This window comes from Sminthopsis crassicaudata, chromosome 5, assembly GCF_048593235.1.
Source record: "Sminthopsis crassicaudata isolate SCR6 chromosome 5, ASM4859323v1, whole genome shotgun sequence".
In the NCBI taxonomy this organism is placed as follows: Eukaryota; Metazoa; Chordata; class Mammalia; order Dasyuromorphia; family Dasyuridae; genus Sminthopsis; species Sminthopsis crassicaudata.
In genome coordinates, this window is record NC_133621.1 from 57,394,136 (window position 1) to 57,412,551 (window position 18,416).

An 18,416-nucleotide genomic window follows, 5' to 3' on the forward strand; every position below is an offset into this window, starting at 1 on the left:
CTGCCTTCCATCATATAATTTACATTTTAAACAAACTGCTCTGATGTCCTGATAATCACATTTCCCACCTCCATATTTTTGAAAGGCCTGGACTCCTCTCCCTCCTAATCTTCTTCACTTGGAATTCCCAGATTCCTTCAAAGTTCAGCTCAATTGCTACCTCTGATTCAAAATCCTTGAAAAGCACCCCAAGTGCTTACTAGCCTCTGGCCCTCCCTGAAATTATTTTGCATTTACTTTTTATATGTTTTAGAATTTTTCTCTATATAATCATGCTTTACACCTTCTCCCCAGAAAATAAGGTGATTAAAAATAGAGATTGTTTTATTTTTGTATTCCTAGTGACTAGCACAGTGTCTGATACATAGTGAATGAATGAGATGGAGAAGGAAAAGAAGGGGATACTCATTTAGGTGGGACCTATGAACCAATTGCTGTGCCAAGAATTTTTTACAAATATTATCATTTGATCCTCACAACAATCCTGCAGGAAAGGTACTATTATCTTCATTTTTATGGTTTTTTAAGGAAAATGGGGGGCAGCTAGGTGGCTCAGTGGATAGAGCACCAGCCTTGAATTCAAGAGGACCTGAGTTCAAATCTGGTCTCAGACACTTAACACTTCCTAGCTGTGTGACCCTGGGCAAGTCACTTAACCCCAGCCTCAAAAAAAAAAAAAAAAAAAAAAAGAAGAAGTAGATAAGGAAACTGAAGTAAACAAAGACTGTATCTGCAGTTAAATTTTAACTCAGATCTTCTTAACTTCAGGCCTAGTGTTCTATCTGCTAACCAACAAGAATGAACAAATGGATGAAAAAGCATTAATTAATGCTTACTATGTGCCAGGCTCTGTATAAAGTATGCTTTGGGGAAACAATTAAAAAAATAACAAAATAATTCCCACTTTCAAGATCACATTCTAACACAAAATATTAACACATAAAAAAGCATAGTGGTCAAGATGGATATTTAGAAGTGGTGTTTAGAGTCATAGAAAAATAAATCCCTTTCAGGGATGAGAATCCTGATTGAATTTGCTTCTTCAGTTAAAGATAGAAAGCAAGGGATAAGGATGGGTAGCAAAAAGGGTGTGTTGAATGTCACAAATGACCTGAGAGCCATTATGTCATGGATTTAGCTCACAGATACATTTGATGAGTACTCATCAATCAGAACTTGTGGTTCAATAAAAAAGTAAATGGTTAAAAATGCTTATTGAGCCAATAGATTTGGGATGGAAAGTGCCATTCACATTTAGAGAAAGAACTATAGAGACTGACTGTGGATCAAAGCATAGTATTTTCACATTTTTGTTGTTGTTGTTTACTTGTATTATTTTTTCTTTCATGGTTTTTCCCCTTATCTAATTTTTCTTGCACAGCATAATGAATATGGAAATATATTTAGAAGAATTGCACATGTTTCACCTATATTGGATTACTTATTGTCTTGGGAGGAGAAGGGAAAGGAGGAAGAAAAACTTGGAACACAAGACCTTGCATATGTATGTATGTGAAAAAAGATACTATTGGAAAAAAATAAATGCTTGTTGATCCTATACTTAGATAAGCATCAAATGAAATGAATACATAAATTCAAAGGTCATATATTAGTGGGGAAGGATTAGTGAGGAAAATATTATCTTTCAGGATTATAAATACAGAATAGTGCATAACCCAATGATAGAGAGGATCACAGAAGATAAAATGATTTTCATTACATTGAGTTTTAAATATTTTGAATAAACAAAACTAAGGCAACCAAGATTAGAAAGAAAACTGTTTGAAATTGGGGAAATAATCAGAAAAAATCAGCAAGTTTTTCTAATGAAAAATGAATGAGTACCATTCTCTAGTTCATAAATGATCAATGGATATGAAAAGAGAGTTTTAAAGGGAAGAAAATCAAACTACTCATAATTATTTGAATATGCTCCAAATCACCAGGTAGAGGGATATAAAACAACTCTGAGCTTCTACCTCAACCCTCATTAGGTTAGAAAAATGAGGGAAGGACTCACATATGCAAAAATGTTTGTAGTAGCTCTTTCTGTGGTAGCAAAGAACTGGGAAATGAATAGATGCCCACCAATTGGGGAATGACTGAACAAGTTGTAGTATGTGAAGGTAAGGGAATATATAAAAAATGATAAATGAGCTGATTTTAGAAAAGCCTGGAAAGATTTACATGAACTGATGCTGAGTGAAACAACCAGGAATACATTGAACGCAAGAATATGTGATGATCAACTATGAAATACTTGGTTTTTCTCAGTAGTACAATGATCTAAAGCAATCCCAATAGATTTTGAACAGAAAATGCCATCCACATCCAGAAAAACAATTAAGGAGACTGAATGTAAATGAACACATAATATGTGCACATTTTTAGATATGTACAACATAAAGGTTAATCTTTATTGACTATGAATATTGGTTACAAAAGTTTTTTTACTTTATTTTTTAAAATATGATTTATTTATTTAGATTTTCTTTAAGAGACAATTGGAGTTAAGTGACTTGCCCAAAGATATATAGCTAGTAAGTAAAGTATCTAAAGCCAGATTTGAAGTTCCTCCTGGTTCTAGCATAGTGCTCTATCCACTGTACCATCTAACTACCACTCTTTTTTTACTTTCTTGATAGGGCCTGAAGGAAAGAAATAAATATTTGTTCATTTAAAAATTAATATAATTTAAAATGTTCTCAAATTGAACTGATTTTTAAATTAATGGGTTGTCAAAGCTTGTGAAATTCAAATTCTAAATAAATTGTCTCTTCCTAGGTTGTGAAATTTAAATTAAATAAGTTGTTTCTTCATAAAAATATAAGATTATGCAAACAAAATATTTTTATTTAATTTTAAAAGAAACAAAGGAGTTCCTGTTTTTTTTAGATTTAGATCCTGAAAAAAAAAGTAAGACTACAAAAGTAAGGCTTAGTATTTAAATGTCTTCTTATATGAAATTCCTGTAATGAAGCAGTCATTCTGTATCATCAAATTCTAGATTCACTACCAAGAAATTGATAACATCCAAAATATTTATTTCCATTTTCTTAAAAATACAAAATTGGTGATATATTTTTTAAAAAGATTTTAAGTGAGTATAGTTTGGAGAAGAAAAAAGTAAATGCAAGGCAATTATTATAATACATCAAATAAATTATCCTCTCTTTTTTATTGAACCTCTTATTTCACTGGAAAAAAAACTCCCAAGTATTCCCTTTACTAATGTAGGTCAGAACCTCCTCCAAATATTAGATACACAGTGTGATGTAGAATGGAGATGCCAAATGTGTGCAATGAATTAAAATGTAATTGGAAATATTTAGCAAAAATTTTTAAAATATAATAAAACATAAAAATTTAAATACAATTAAACATAGATAATTCTAATATGTTGTTTTCTAAATCCATGTGCATTCACAGTGATCCTTATGTTAAATTTAGTGGTCCTTAAGCTTGATTCCATTGATTTAGATCACTAACTTAAATGACTTGTCCAGAATCATACAGCCAATAATTATACAAAGAGCATGGAGAATTGAATCCAAGTTTTCCTGGCTTCAGCCCTGTCTCTCTACTTTTTTCTGTCTCTTACTACATTTTAATTAGAAAATACCACCTCAATAAAAAACTTTCAAAGGATTACAGAATTAGGCACATAGAAGGAACAACTAAATTTTAAAACCAAGGTTTTTTCCAAAAGTAATAGAGCCTAAATTCATTTTTTAAAGGTGGAAGAATGTAGGAATTGGAAAATCTCTCTAAAACTGGCATTTTTCCAGTCTTATAATATAGTAAAATAAATTGAAATGTGAGGTGAGCTCTAAACTCCAACTGATAATATACTTCCCAAGAAGCACTTATAAGCCACAATGTAATGAATTGCATTGGTTTTTCAGGTAGAGCTTTATATGTCCTTCAGCAATCCATTATTGACTTAACTGTAAACTTGAGCACTTACTTGAGGGGGGAAATTTTTTTAATGTTATATTATTTTATTACCTTTAAGAAAGTTCATTTGTCATTCTGAAAAAGAACACTAAGTCTGTTATTTCCCTTACTGAATATTAAAGTCATATGCTCTGAACTGATTACTGATCTCAATTTGTGAAAAAGTGTCACTCTAAATTTTATCACATGAGTAAGAAAACAATTATTTGAAAACCATGAACCAGAGTATAATCAGTTATATTTATTTCAAAACTACTATATTTTACATCTTTGATAAGACTGATGAACATTAATAATCTGTTTCATTTCCATTACAAATTTAACTTTTGAGGAAAGAAAAGAGATAAAATGTCCACAATTTTCTAATTTTCTTAATATAAAACTTAGCAAGCACTGTATCCCTTTGGATACAAAGAGATTTGAATTAGTCAACTCTTTTTAAAATTGTTTCATTATTAGCATATCTAGAAAACATGAAGTTTAAAAGTTTCAGTCTTTTGATTATACTCCACTAAAATAAAGGTGTTTAAAAATAAATCCTGTAAGAATTTGGCCTGAATTTATTTGGTCAATTGAAATAAACCATGACATCAGACAAATCACAAGTTCCAGATTTGAATTTCACTTGGAATATTATGCTACTCATGAGGATGTTGTAGAGAATAGAAAGTAGATACTTTTCTGTACATATTTTCAGATTTTAGGATTCTAAAACTCCAGATAATTAATAAATAAAGACATCAAACATCTTTCTGTATTCAATTCATCATTTTTAAGACCTACCATGTACGTATGGTATGGTATATGTATGTAGCTACATGAATGATAGGGTTACAAAATTTTGTTTATTTTCATTTTATTCGCCACTGGACCATCAACAAAATTAGTCTAATAAGTTATGGTCAGCTGCCAAGTATCTAGTAACAAAAAAAAATGGTATGTATTTTTGTCCTCCCTCTTAGTCATCATCATAATGCTTACTAATATCTCTTTCAAAGGGAGAAGAAAAATAAAAATGATAAAACTGTTTACTCACTAAAAGAATGAATGAAGCATTTATTATATGCATTTACAATATAATACTTACTGTAATGCAAAGCATTGCACTAAGCACTAGAGATACACTTAAAAAAGAAAAATATTGCCTTCTTTCACTGTTTCAAAATAAATTTTTGCTTTGTTAAATGTTTCCCAATTACATGGAAAAAAAAATTCCAGATATTCTCCCTTCCTCCTACCTCTTAGTCCTTCTTGAGGAAGACAGCAATTTGATGTTATATTTGTGAAATCATGGAAAACATACTTCCAAATTAGCCAAGTTGCAAAAAACAAAAGACAGAAAAAATAAAAGAAGATTAAAAAATTAAAAATGCTTCAATTTGCATTCAGAGTTTATCAATTATATCTCTGGAATTGGATAGCATTGTCCATCATGGATCCTTCTGAATTATCTTGGTTCATTGTCATGGACAGCTAAGGCTTTCATAGTGTATGATCTTTAAAATATTGTTATTGTATACAATTCAATGTTTCCCTTGTTCTTCTCACTTTATTTTCATGAGTTTATATAAGGTTTCCCAGGTTTTTCTGGAAACATCCTACTCATCATTACTTATAACTCATAGTATTCCTTCAAAATCAGATCCCACAATTTGTTCAGCCATTCCTTAACTGATGGAAATTACTTCAGTTTCCAATTCTTCACTGCCACCTCTCTCTCCACCTAAAAAAGCTGCTATAAATATTTTTGTACAGATATCTTTTCCCTTTTCTTTGATCTCTTTGGAAAACCATTGACCTAACAGAAGTATTGTCAGGTTAAAGGGTATGCACAATTTTATAACTCTTTGAACATAGTTCCAAATCGTTCCCTAGTTCTTGGTTGGACAAGGTTACAACTCCAACACCAGTGAAAAAGTATGTGAATTTTTCCACATCCCCTCCAACATTTGTCATTTTCCTTTTCTGTAATATTGTCGATCTGTTTTAAATTGCAATTCTCTAATTGGCATAGACAGGATTTTTTCATGAGACTTTGATTTTTATTTCTTCTGAAATTGCCTGTTATATATTAATCAATTATCAACAAAGAAATGGTTCTTATTTTTATAAATTTGACTCAATTACCTACTAATTTTAAAAAATAAGGACTTTACAAGGGAAACTGGAAAAAAATTTGATCAGTTTTGGCTGCATCAATTTGTGGAAAAGTTTTTTTTGTTGTTGTTGTTGTTTTGTTTTGTTTTGTTTTTTAAATTTCATTAATTTCAATTTCATTTCTTTAACTTCCATTTTGTATGCCTGATCTCTGGTTTTTGTTTGGTCATAAACTCATAGATAGAGCATAGATACATTTCCCATGCTTCCCTAATTTACTTTTGATATCACCCTTTATATCTAAATAATTTGTCCATTTTTACTTTATCTTGATAAATGATGCAAGATGTTTATCTTTGCCAAATTGATTTCCAATTTTGCCAGCAACCTTTGCCAAATGATGAGTTATTATCTTAAGAGTTTAGATCTCTGGTTTTATCTAATACTAGATTACTATAGTCAATTACTGCTGTGTATTGTGAAGCTATTTCATAGGACCAGCTTGTTTTGATGATTGCCACTTTGCAATATAATTTGAAATCTGTAACTTCTAGGACATATTCGTATTTTTTCATTATTTCACTTGATATTCTTGATCTTTTGTTTTTCTAGATTAATTTTATTATTTTATCTAGTTCTATAAAATAATTGTTTGAGAGTCTGAATTAACTTGGGCAGAATGATTTATCTTTGTTTATGTGACATGTAATTGTGTTTATGCGATCCCTGAATTTGTTTTAGAAGAAATTTAGAAATTCCCCAAGAATTTTATGTTGTCTGCATTTGTTTTAGGTTGATTTCTCTTTCTATTTATTCCTACAGATTTTTATTGTAAAGTATATAAAAATGCTATTAATTTATGTGGATTTATTTTATATTCTATAAATTTGTTGAAGTTGTTCTCCAGGGTTCTCTCAAATATATCATCATTATCATCTGCAGGAGTGACCATTTTGTTTCTTCATTAGGTATAGTAGTATCATTTTAAGAAAGGATTGATTTATTCCTATGCTTTTTTGTGTTTTTAATAAGAAATGTTGTTGCATTATATCAAAACTGTTTTTGCATCTACTGTGATAGTAATATGATTTTTGTTAGTTTTGTTTCTGATAGTCAATAATGCTGATAGTTTTTGCAATATTGAACTAACTAGCCTCCAGATACCCATCATGAATCCCAACTGGTCATAGAATATGATCTTGGTAATATATTGTTATATATTCCCTGCTAGCATTTTATTCAAAATTTTTGCATCAAATCCATAAAGGAAACTGATCTATAATTTTTCTTCTCTGTTTTTGCTCTTTTGTTTAGGTATCAAAACTATATTTCAAGAGGATTTCTTTATCGTTTTTTCCATATCATTTATATAGTGTTAGCATTAATTGTTCCTCAACTGTTTGGTAGAATTTACTTGTAAGTTCATCTGGTACTGGGGATTTTTTCTTAAGCATGTTTGATTTCTTTCATTAAGTTAAGATAATTTTAGTATTCTCTTTCCTCTTCTGTTAGTCTAGGCAATTTATATTTTTGTAAATATTAATCCACTTCATGTAGATTGTTAATTTGGTATATAATTGGGCAAAACAACTCTGAAAATTTTGCCTTAATTTCATCTTCATTGGCAGCACATTCACACTTTACACTTTTGATACTAGTAACTTATTTTTTTCTTCCTTTTTAAAAATCAAATTAACCAATGATTTATCTATTTTATTTGATTTATTTTTATAAAACCAGCTCCTAATTTTATTTGCTAGTTGAACTTCTTTTTTACTTTCAATTTTATTACTGTATCCATTGATTTTCAGGATTTCCACTTTGCTTTTTAACTGAGGCTATAAAATTTGTTATTCTAGGTGTTTTTTAACTTGAATGCCAAATTCATTGATCTTCTCTTTCTTTCTCTTATTAATCTACATGTTTAGAGATACAAATTTTTTCTGCTTGATTTGCAATCTACAAAATTTGAAAGCTTATCTCATTATTGTCATTCCTTTGAATGAAATTATTGTTTCTATAATTTATTCTTTGAGCCACTGATTTTTTAGGATTACATGATTTAGTTTCCAATTATTTTTATTTACCTTTTCATTGTCCCTTATTAAATATAATTTTATTTCATTATTGTCTTAAAAAAAGAATACATTTAACATTTCTGCTATTTTATATTTTATTGTAAGGCTCTTATGACATAATATCATATCTTATTCCTATTAAATTACTTCTAGAATTGTATCACATCTAACTTTTTTAAAATTTTTCACTCATGTCTGACTTCTTTCTTAAATAACTTATGATTAGATTTATTCAGCTCTGAGCAGGGAAAGCTGAAATCTCCTGGTAACATATTTTACCACCCATTTCCTCCTATTTAACTTTTCTTTTAAGAATTTATATGTTTTACTATTTGGTGTGTATATGTTTAGTATTGCTATGATTTTATTTCCCATGTCTTTTACTATGATGTCCTTTCCCTGCTTATCCCTTTTAATTAGTCTATTTTTGTTTTTGTTTTTTTTTCCTAAGATCATAATTGTTATTCCTGCCTTTCTTTTTACTTCAACTGAAATATAATAGATTCTGCTCCAGCCCCTTATTATTAACTCAGTGTGTATGTGTGTTTCATATTGTTGGATTTTCGTTTCTAATCCATTCTGCTATCTACTCCTGGTTTCTGAGTGAGTTCATCTCATTTACATTCATAATAACGATTACTAACTGGGCATTTCCCTAAATCCTATCTTCTCTTCTCTTCTCTTCTCTTCTCTGATCTTCTCTTCTCTTCTCTTCTCTTCTCTTCTCTTCTCTTCTCTTCTCTCTCTCTCTGTGTGTGTGTGTGTGTGTCCCCAAGTCTTTTGTGATCCCGATTTCTCTTGTATGTGAATGGTTTCTTTCTGATGGTCTGAAGAGTTGTTGTTTTTTTTCTCTTTAATCTGAGAGCTCTGGAATTTGACTATATATTCCTGGGATTTTTCATTCTGGAATCTGCTTCAGGTGATGAAACAGTGGCTTCTTTTTATTTCTATTTTATTCTCTGGTTCTAGGATATCAGGGCAGTTTTCCTTGATAATTTCTTGAATATGAGATGTAGGCTTTTTCTCTGATCATGGTTTTCAGGTAGTTATTGATTCTTAAATTATCTTTTCTCAATCTATTTTTTATGTAAGCCAGTTTTCTTTCTTTCTTTCTTTTTGCTTTTATGAATCATGTTAGGAGAGAAAAATCAGAGCAAAAGGGAAAATTTCTGGAAAAGATTAAAGAAAAAAACAGAAAAAAGAATTGAACATAGCATGTGTTGATTTATATTCAGTTTCCTTAGTTGTTTTTTCTGAATGCAGATAGCATTTTCTATCCAAAGTCTATTGGAATTACATTGGATCAGTGAGAGAACCAAGTCTTTCATAGTTGATCATCGCACATTCTTGCTGTAATTGTGTACAGTTTATTCCTGGTTCTGCAGGTTTCTCTCAACATCAGTTCACATAAATCTTTCCAGGCCATTCTGTAATCCGTTTGTTCATCATTTTTAAAAGAACGATAATATTCCATTACCTTCATATATCACAACTTGTTCAGCCATTCCCCAATTGATGGGCATCAACTCTTTTTCCAATTCTTTGTTACCACAAAAAGAACTACTAGAAATATTTTTGCACATCTGGGTCCTTTTCCCACTTTTATGATTTCCTTGAGATACAGACCCAGTGATGGCACTGCTGGGCCTAAGAGTGTGCACAGTTTCACAGCCCTTTGGGCATAGTTCCAGATTGCTCTCCAAAGTGGTTGAATCATGTCACAACTTTACCAACAATGCATTAGTGTTCCAGTTTTCCCACATCCCCTCCAACATTTATGATTATCTTTTCCTATCACCTTGAGAGGTGTGAGGTGGTACCTCAGAGTTGTTTTAATTTGCATTTCTCTAACCAATAATAATTTAAAACATTCTTTCATATAACTAAAAATGGCTTTAATTTTGTCATCTGAAAATTATCTATTCATAATCCTTGACCATTTATCAATTGGCAATGACTTGTATTCTCATAAATTTGGCACAGTTTTTTTTATACATTTTAGAAATGAAACCTTTATCAGAAATACTGGCTGTAAAGATTTTTCCCAGCTTTGTACTCCCCTTTTAATCTTGTTTCTATTGGTTTTGTTAGTGCAATTTTTTTTAAATTTAATGTGATCAAAGTTGTTCATTTTGCCTTTCATAATGTTTTCTAGTTCTTCTTTGGTCATAAATTCCTCCCTTTTCAAAGATCTGATAGGTTAATTATCCCTTGTTCTCCCAATTTGTTTATGGTATCATCTTTTATGTCTAAATCAGGTATGCATTCTGACTTTATTTTGGTGTGGAGTGTGAGATATAGGTCTATGCCATGTTTCTGACATACTATTTTCCAGTTTTCCCAGCAATTTTTGTTAAATAGTGAGTTCTTATTCTAGAAGCTGGAACTTGGGGGTTACCAAATACTAGATTGCTATAGGCCTTGATTATTGTGTCATATATATCTAATCTATTCCACTGATCCACCACTCTATTTCTTAGCCAGTACCAAATGGTTTTGATTACTGAAGTTTTACAATATAGTTTTAGGTTTAGTACTGCTAAGCCAGCATCCTTTGTATTTTTTCTTTCATTAATTTCCTTGATATTCTTGATCTTTTTGTTCTTTCAGATGAATTTAGTTATTATTTTTACTAGTTACACAAAATAATGTTTTGTCAGTTTGTTTGGTATGGCACTTAACCAATTTAGGCAGAATTGTCATTTTTGTTATATCAGCTCAGCCAAGTCATGAACAATTGATATTTTTCCAATTGTTTAGATCAGATTTTATTTATATGAGAAGTCTTTTGTAATGTGTTCATATAGTTCTTGGGTTTATCTTGGCAGATAGATCCGCAAGTATTTTATTTTTTTTCTACAGTAATTTTAAATAGAATTTCTCTTTCTATCTCTTCCTGATGGGCTTTGTAAAAAAAAAAAAAATATATATATATGTATATATATAATGCCTATGATTTGTGTATATATGCAACTTTGCTGAAGCTATGAATTGTTTCCAGTATATTTTTGGATGACAATTTAGGATTCTCTAAGTATATCATTATATCATCTGCAAAGAGTGATAGTCTTATTTCCTCACTGCCTGTTGTAATTTCTTTTTCTTTTCTTGTTGCTGAAGCCAACATTTCTAGTACAATATTGAATAATAGTGGTGATAGTGGGCATTATTGTTTCACCCCAATCTTATTGAGAATGAGTCCAGCTTCTCTCTATTACAAATAATGCTTGCTGTAGGTTTTAGATAGACATTGCTTATTTTTTTAAGAAAAGTTCCCTTTACCCTTTGCTCTAGTGTTTTTAATAGAAATGTATGCTGTATTTTGTCAAAAGCTTTTTCTGCATCTATTAAGATTATCATATGATTTCTCTTGGTTATGTTATTGATATTATGAGAATTGTTTTCCTAATGTTAAACCAGTCCCACATTCCTGGTATAAATCCTACTTGGTCATAATATATTATCCACAGTGTTTAAGTTGCTGTAATCTCTTTTGGCAAATATTTTATTTAAAAATTTGGCATCATCTAGGGGAGGGGGTGGAGGGAAGGAGGGGAAAAACTCGGAACAGGAGTACAAGGGATAATGTTGTAAAAAAAATTTACCTATGCATATGTACTGTCAAAGAAAATGTTATAATTATAAAAATTAATAAAAAAATAAATATTTTTTCAACTGAAAATAAATAAATGAATGTTTGGCATCCATATTCATTAGGGAGATTGGTCTATAATTTTCTTTCTCTGTTTTGATCCTTTCTGGTTTAGATATTAGGGCCATATTTGTGTCATGGAAGGAATTTGGCAGTACTCCTTCTTTACCTATTTTTGCAAACAGTTTACATAGTATTGGAATTAATTGCTCTTTAAATGTTTGGTAGAGTTCACTTGTGAATCAATCTGGACCTGGAGATTTCTTCTGAGTTCATTAATGACTTGTTCAATTTCTTTTTCTAAAATGGGACTATTTAAGAATTTTATTTCCTCTTCTGTTAATCAGGGCAATTTATATTTTTGCAAATATTCATCCATTTTGATTAGATTGTCAGACTTGCTGCCATAGAGTTGGACAAAATAGTTCCTAATTATTGCTTTAATTTCTTTTTCACTGATGTTAAGTTCACTTTTTTCACTTTTTGGTGATATTTTTCTTTTCTTTTTCTGATCAAATTAGCCAGAATTTATCTATTTTGTTAGTTTTTTCATATAGCCAACTCTTAGTTTTATTTATTAGTCCAATAGTTTTCTTAGTTTCTATTTTTTAATCTCTCCTTTGAGTTTCAATTTTTCTAATTTGGTATTTAATTGGGGTTTTTAATTTGTTGGTTTTTTTAGATTTTTTAGTTGCATGGCTAATTCATTGATCTCCTCTTTCTTCATTTTATTTATGCAACTAATTAGAAATATAAAATTTCTCCTAAGAACTATGTTGGCTACATTCTATAGGTTTTGGTATGTTGTCTCATTATTGTCATTTTCTTGGATGAAATTTTGGATTGTTTCTATGATTTGCTGTTTGACCCACTCATTCATTAGAATTAGATTATTTGATTTCCAATTGGTTTTTAGTCTATCTTTCCCTGTCTCTTTATTGAATATAACTTTAACCCACTCTACTCACTACCTTATTTTCTATCAATCTTATACCCCTCTCTTACCTTTTTCCCTAGTATTTCTACCCTTTCTTCTAACTTTTCCCTCCCTTTTATTTTCCTCTTTCTTCTCCTACTTCTTTATATGCTTAGATAAATTTCTGTACCCAACTGAATAATTAAATTATTCTCTCTTAAAGCCCAAACTTATGAGATCAAGAATTGCACAATGATCATCCTTTCCTTTCTTTCCCTGGATTGTAATAGGTCTTTTGCATCTCTTCATGTGAACTACTTGTCCCATTATACCTCCCTTTTCCTCCTTTGTTCAGTACAGGCCTTTTTCCACCCTTTAATGTCTTTTTCTTTGATGTCATCGCATCAGAGTCCATTTACAACCCATGTGGTGCCCTTCTTTGTCTGCCCCAGCAACAGATACAGTTTTCAAGAATTCTAGATATTGTTTTCCTATCTAGGGATATAAATAGTTTAACGTTTAAATATATTTTCCCTGTTTACCTTTATATGGTTCTCTTGAGTCCTGTATTTGTAGAATTAATTTTCTACTTAGTTCTATTTTTTTTCAATAAAAATGATTGAAAGTATCTTACTTCATTAAAGCTCCATCTCCTCCCCTGAATTATGTTTCTCAGTCTCACTGGATAGTTAATTCTTGGTTGTAAGCCCATGTCCTTAGCCTTCCAGAATATAGTATTCCAGGACCTTCAAGCCTTTATTGTAGAAACTGACAGATCCTGGGTACTTCTGACTTTTACTTCTTGATATTTGAATTGTTTTTGTCTGTTGCCAGTTTTTTCTTGAGATTATAGTTTTGGAGTTTCTCAACAACATTCCTTGGGATTTTCCTTGTGGGATCTCTTTGCAGAGGTTATGCATGGATTTTTTCAATGAATATTTCCCCCTCTGTTTCTAGAATATTGAAGCAGTTTTCCTTAATGATCACTTATAGAATACTATCCAGGATCGTTTTTTAGTCATAACCTTCAGGTAGGCCAATAATTTTTATCTTCTGGATCTATTTTCCGGGTTGGCTGTTTTCACCTTAATAAGACTGACCTTTCTTGTAATATTTTTCAGTCTATCTTGAGCTGGAGAGGAGTTTCATTTCATCAGACTCTGTTCAAAGGCTTGATTTCATGTGGTTTCCAAGGGTAAGTGGGAGAGCTCAAGCAGCTTCCTGACTTTACTCTACCCCCTAAATGACCTATTGTTCTAAAAGATAGCACATATTTTATTCTAGTTTTCAATTTTTAATATTATTTTTATGGTTTCTTGATGTCTCATGAATTCCTTACCTTTCACTTGGCCAATTCTAATTTTTAAGAAATTCTTTTCATCAGTGAATTCTGGTACCTCTATTTCCATTTAGTCAATTCTGTTTTCTTAAAGAGTTACTTTCTTCAGTATTATTGTGCCTCTTTTGCCAGGTCTTTTCATAATTTTCTTCCTTTGTTTTCATTTCTTTACTTAATGTTTCTTCTATCAACATTTATTGTATTTTGAAAATCATTAATTCTTGTTGAGCTTGTGTTTAATTCATATTTAAACCCTTAGAGACTTTGCCTCTAGCTGTTTTGATTTCTGAGTTTGTGTCTTGTTCTTCCCTGTTACCAGAGTAACTTTTATGCTCCAATTATTTTTTTGTGATTTGCTAAATTTCCCATACTTTTTTCTTGACTTGGAGCTTTAGGTTAAAGTTAGAGTCTATTCTCTGCAATGGAAATAAGGAGGAGCAGTATTTTAAGCTTCAGGCATTTTCCTACGTTATTTTCAGAGTTAATTTTGGGGCAGCTGGAATTTTTTGGGTACTTCCATGGTGGTATGATCTGTGGAGAAGTATGCTCTTTGTTCTCATAGTCTATATTCTGATCCTTACCCAGAAAGGGACTGTGTGCCCTTGAGGTTGCAATCAGTACTACTCTTCAGGTTCCTTGCTCCCTTGAGATCAGAAAAAAATTATTGTTCCTTAAGGTCCCTGATTTCAGGGCCAGAAAAAAATATTATTCTTTAGAATCCTTGATCCTTTGTAACCAAAAGAAATAATCCCCTTCAGAGCTTCAGTTGCCTCTTAAGCAAAGGTGTTCCTCTTGCACTGAACTATGACTAAAAGAATCATTATAGACAATAGATTTGCCAGTGTCTAGTCCTGTCTCCAGATCTACTACATGGGTAACGGGTATACAGTTATCAGTTCCTCTTACTGTTTCTGTTCTGAGAGCTCCCAAATCAGCTGCTGTTTCTGTCTCTACCACTTTTCCCACCGTTAGAGTGCTTCAGGTCAACTTCTACATCCCAAATCTCTCTCTCTGACCTATTAAGTTGTCTTGGGCTTAAAGATGTCTCACTCTAACTTTTAAATTCAATGTTCTCTTAAAGTTATTTGGAGAGCTCAGTTGAGTGCTTTCTCTTGTCTTCCATCCTTGGAAATTATCCCTCCTTTCTTTGTTAAGAAATTTAGTAAAAGGTTTGGTTGGAAAGGATTTTATAAATAAGAACTAAAAATATGATATCAGGATTATCTGTGGATTTCCATTGTCCATGGTTCTTACTCTCTTCTTTTAGAGATGTTCTAGCCACTCTCTGCCATTACAAGTAGAAAGACAAAAGAGAATCATCTTTGTTTCATTGCTTTAAATATCAGCACCTAAGGTTTAATTTTTTTTAATTGGTTAAAAACAAGTGACTTATTTCCCATTATTTGCTAATTCTTCAAAGTAAATGCTTTATAATAAAAAAATAAATGTCACTTTTTCTGCAGAAGACTAAATTATTAAGATAAAATTAATTCTTTTGGTCTAGAAAGTAGTATTTTTGAAGACATGATCAACAGTCTGCCTTGAGGCATGTCTATGTCAATGGACCAAAGAGAAGACTTTTTTCTTGTGGCTTTGAAATCCTACAGAAAAATTTCATAAAGATATATATTATTTTACAGGGTCTTAACTATAACAGAATATCATATTTCACATGATAGGCTACAAGTATCAGTCTTGCTGTAAAAACTCAGCAAATAATGTTAAACACTTTCTAATCCTGTTATATGTACAAACTCCACATGTAAAGATTGGACTGAGTTGGCAAAGGAGTCTAGGTAAACACACATCTTGCCTCCCCCAGGTATACAGTATTGAATGGTGGATAAAAAAGAGCTTTCTACTCAGATTTCCCAGTCCCTTGGGCATTTGAACAGTATACCTTTAAAAAGGAAGATTCAAAAATAATATTCAAATTCAACAAAATGAATGTTTTATAGCTATATTTCCCCAAGTCCTATCATTCAAAATTCAGCTAGTAATTCTACTCACTATACCTAAACTATTACTTGTTATCTCTTTACTTGCAAAATCTGGTTACATTTAGAAAGTATAGGAGATTTTTTTAAAGCAAATTTGTCTCATTCTTTTAACCCTTTCTTTATAAACTGGATGATAGCAACATTTTAAAGACCAACTTTGGTACTTACTTGGTAAAAATCTTATTTTCCATTTTTTGGATTCATTCCCAGTTTTGATAGTGTTTTTTCTTGTTTGTTTTGTTTTTGAAATAGTTAAATCATAGCACCTTAGGTTGGAAATTCAAAATTATACACCCCTCTGGAAATTACATTGTGACCAGTCATAACTTTGACACATATTTTCTTTTGATGAAATTTAACCCATGATTGGAAAATAACTTTGATTTTCTGACATAGTCAGTTAAAAGTAAAATCTCACTGGATTCCTATTTTATCTTCTACTTATACTAATGTAATAAGGCTAATCAGCTACTTCCAAAGTATGTACCTGTTGCAGATTATACCTATTGAAGTATATGATCCTGAAGTCAGAGTTCTACATAGTGAAATTATATAAAATTATGAAAAAATACATAAAAGATATAAAAAAATAAATATATATACATATATATATTATATTTTTAAAATCCTCAGTATATCACAAGTATATTTTAACCCTTTAAAATGAAATATCAGTTTGTGTCTTCAGGGCAGATCTATAAAATATGGTCTACATTCACAGTAATTCTGAACTTTAAAGTGTGCTTAAGGATTTGCTTGTGTTTTTTGCTCCAGTTAGAATAACTTTTCAATTAAAAAACCTGAGGAATATGGGAGCATCACAGTCCCAGCTCTGCTCTAGAAAAGATGAATTGGCCTTATTATATTTAAATATGTAATAAAATATTCCTAGAAGGAAAAAAAAGGAAATATTGTATTTTGATTGCTAAATCAATGCAATTCAACTCAATAATCATTTATTAAAGGTCTCCTATGGCAAAGATTACTACCACTTGTTCTTGAGATAGGGATAGGGCTTTGCTCTGTGATTTCACTGGCAAAGAGGCCTTCCTGGGAATAAAACAGAACACAAACTAGCATTTTTTCTTATCCATTAACCTATACATTATGGAGTTAGCCAGAGAAGAGTTGCCAGCTGGCCACATTCTCTAATGCCCCTGAATCAGATTAAAGTGTAAGTGTAAGTGAGAAATATTTAACAAAATAAATTAAAAATACAAAAGTAAATTTAAAAATACAAAACTAAAATCCATAAAACGAATTATTTAAAACTAAGTCTGAGCAGCCAGAAAGGAGTGACCTCCTTTTCTTATTTGGATTTGACACCTGTGGCCTACTGGACCTAGAGAATAAATTACTTTATCCAGGGCATATAACTAGTATGTGTCATTGAGGAGAAAAAAAAACAACTATGCAGCAGTTTAAACTGCTGTTGGGACAGAGACATAATATGGCTGTATGTCTCTCACAGACAAATGATAAACAAACACTCTTACATTACTTTGATGTTTACTGGTTTCCATGGCATGCATTACATCAGGAGGTTCTTTCATATGTGAATAGTCTGATATTCCTTTTGCAGCATCATGTTTCTGTTTGTAGAGAACCTTGAAAACAAAAATGCATGTGATTTTTTTCTTTCTTTGTTCTATTAAATATTAATCTTTTTATTTTTGTTCAATAAGAACCATAATTATTAGCTTACAAAATTTATAATTTTTTTCTTATCACTGTAATTCCACCACAGAGTGGAATTTATTTTTAAACATCTAATCAAGGTAAATTATGGAATTCTTGATACTACTATTTCAACTTCTAATTTTAACCCTTTAGCTAATATTCAAAATCTTCCTCCCCACAAATGAATGTTTACTAAGATCCATCCCAAATCCACAAATTGCAGAAATCCAAAGGATTTCAGAATCTTTCAGGTTATTTCAATACATTCTTGGTCTATCTATATAATGCCAAATTAAACCAAAAAAAGAGAAGATTAAGAAAAGCAGCTGTTTTGCATAGTGTAGGCAAAAGAACCATGTGGTTCCTGTATTGTTCACCCATCTAGAGATTGTTTTGACATTATATAGCTACAGTTATGACAGCAGCAAATTCCAGACATTTAAACCAACATCAGAAAAATATACCACTTACAATAATTTTTTTCATATAATTAAATGATCTCCAAGTTTCCAGATTTTTATGGAATCACTAGAATATTTCAAAAATTCTTTGCCTAAAACTTTTGTCTTGCTGAGTCAATATCAAAATTTATTATGAATAAAGAAATATATATGAGGTGGTCAATTGAGGAATGATTTTGGAGTCAAGATATGGGTTTAAAACCTCCTACTAGATACATCCCTGCTGTGACTATCTT

The 18,416-nt window shown here is 30.9% G+C and overlaps 1 protein-coding gene across 5 annotated transcripts in view; it reads right to left on the bottom strand.

Moving 5' to 3' along the window:
• Nucleotides 1-18,416, bottom strand: part of NEBL (nebulette) — a 464,176-nt gene that overhangs the window by 111,197 nt on the left and 334,563 nt on the right. For 3 of the 5 annotated variants that reach the window (XM_074266879.1, XM_074266877.1, XM_074266880.1), the window contains one exon: nucleotides 17,536-17,646. The exons of the other annotated variants lie outside the window; for them this stretch is intronic. In XM_074266879.1, the coding sequence (XP_074122980.1) occupies nucleotides 17,536-17,646 (111 nt within the window). The remainder of the gene's footprint in view (nucleotides 1-17,535; nucleotides 17,647-18,416) is intronic. 5 annotated transcript variants of the gene reach the window in all.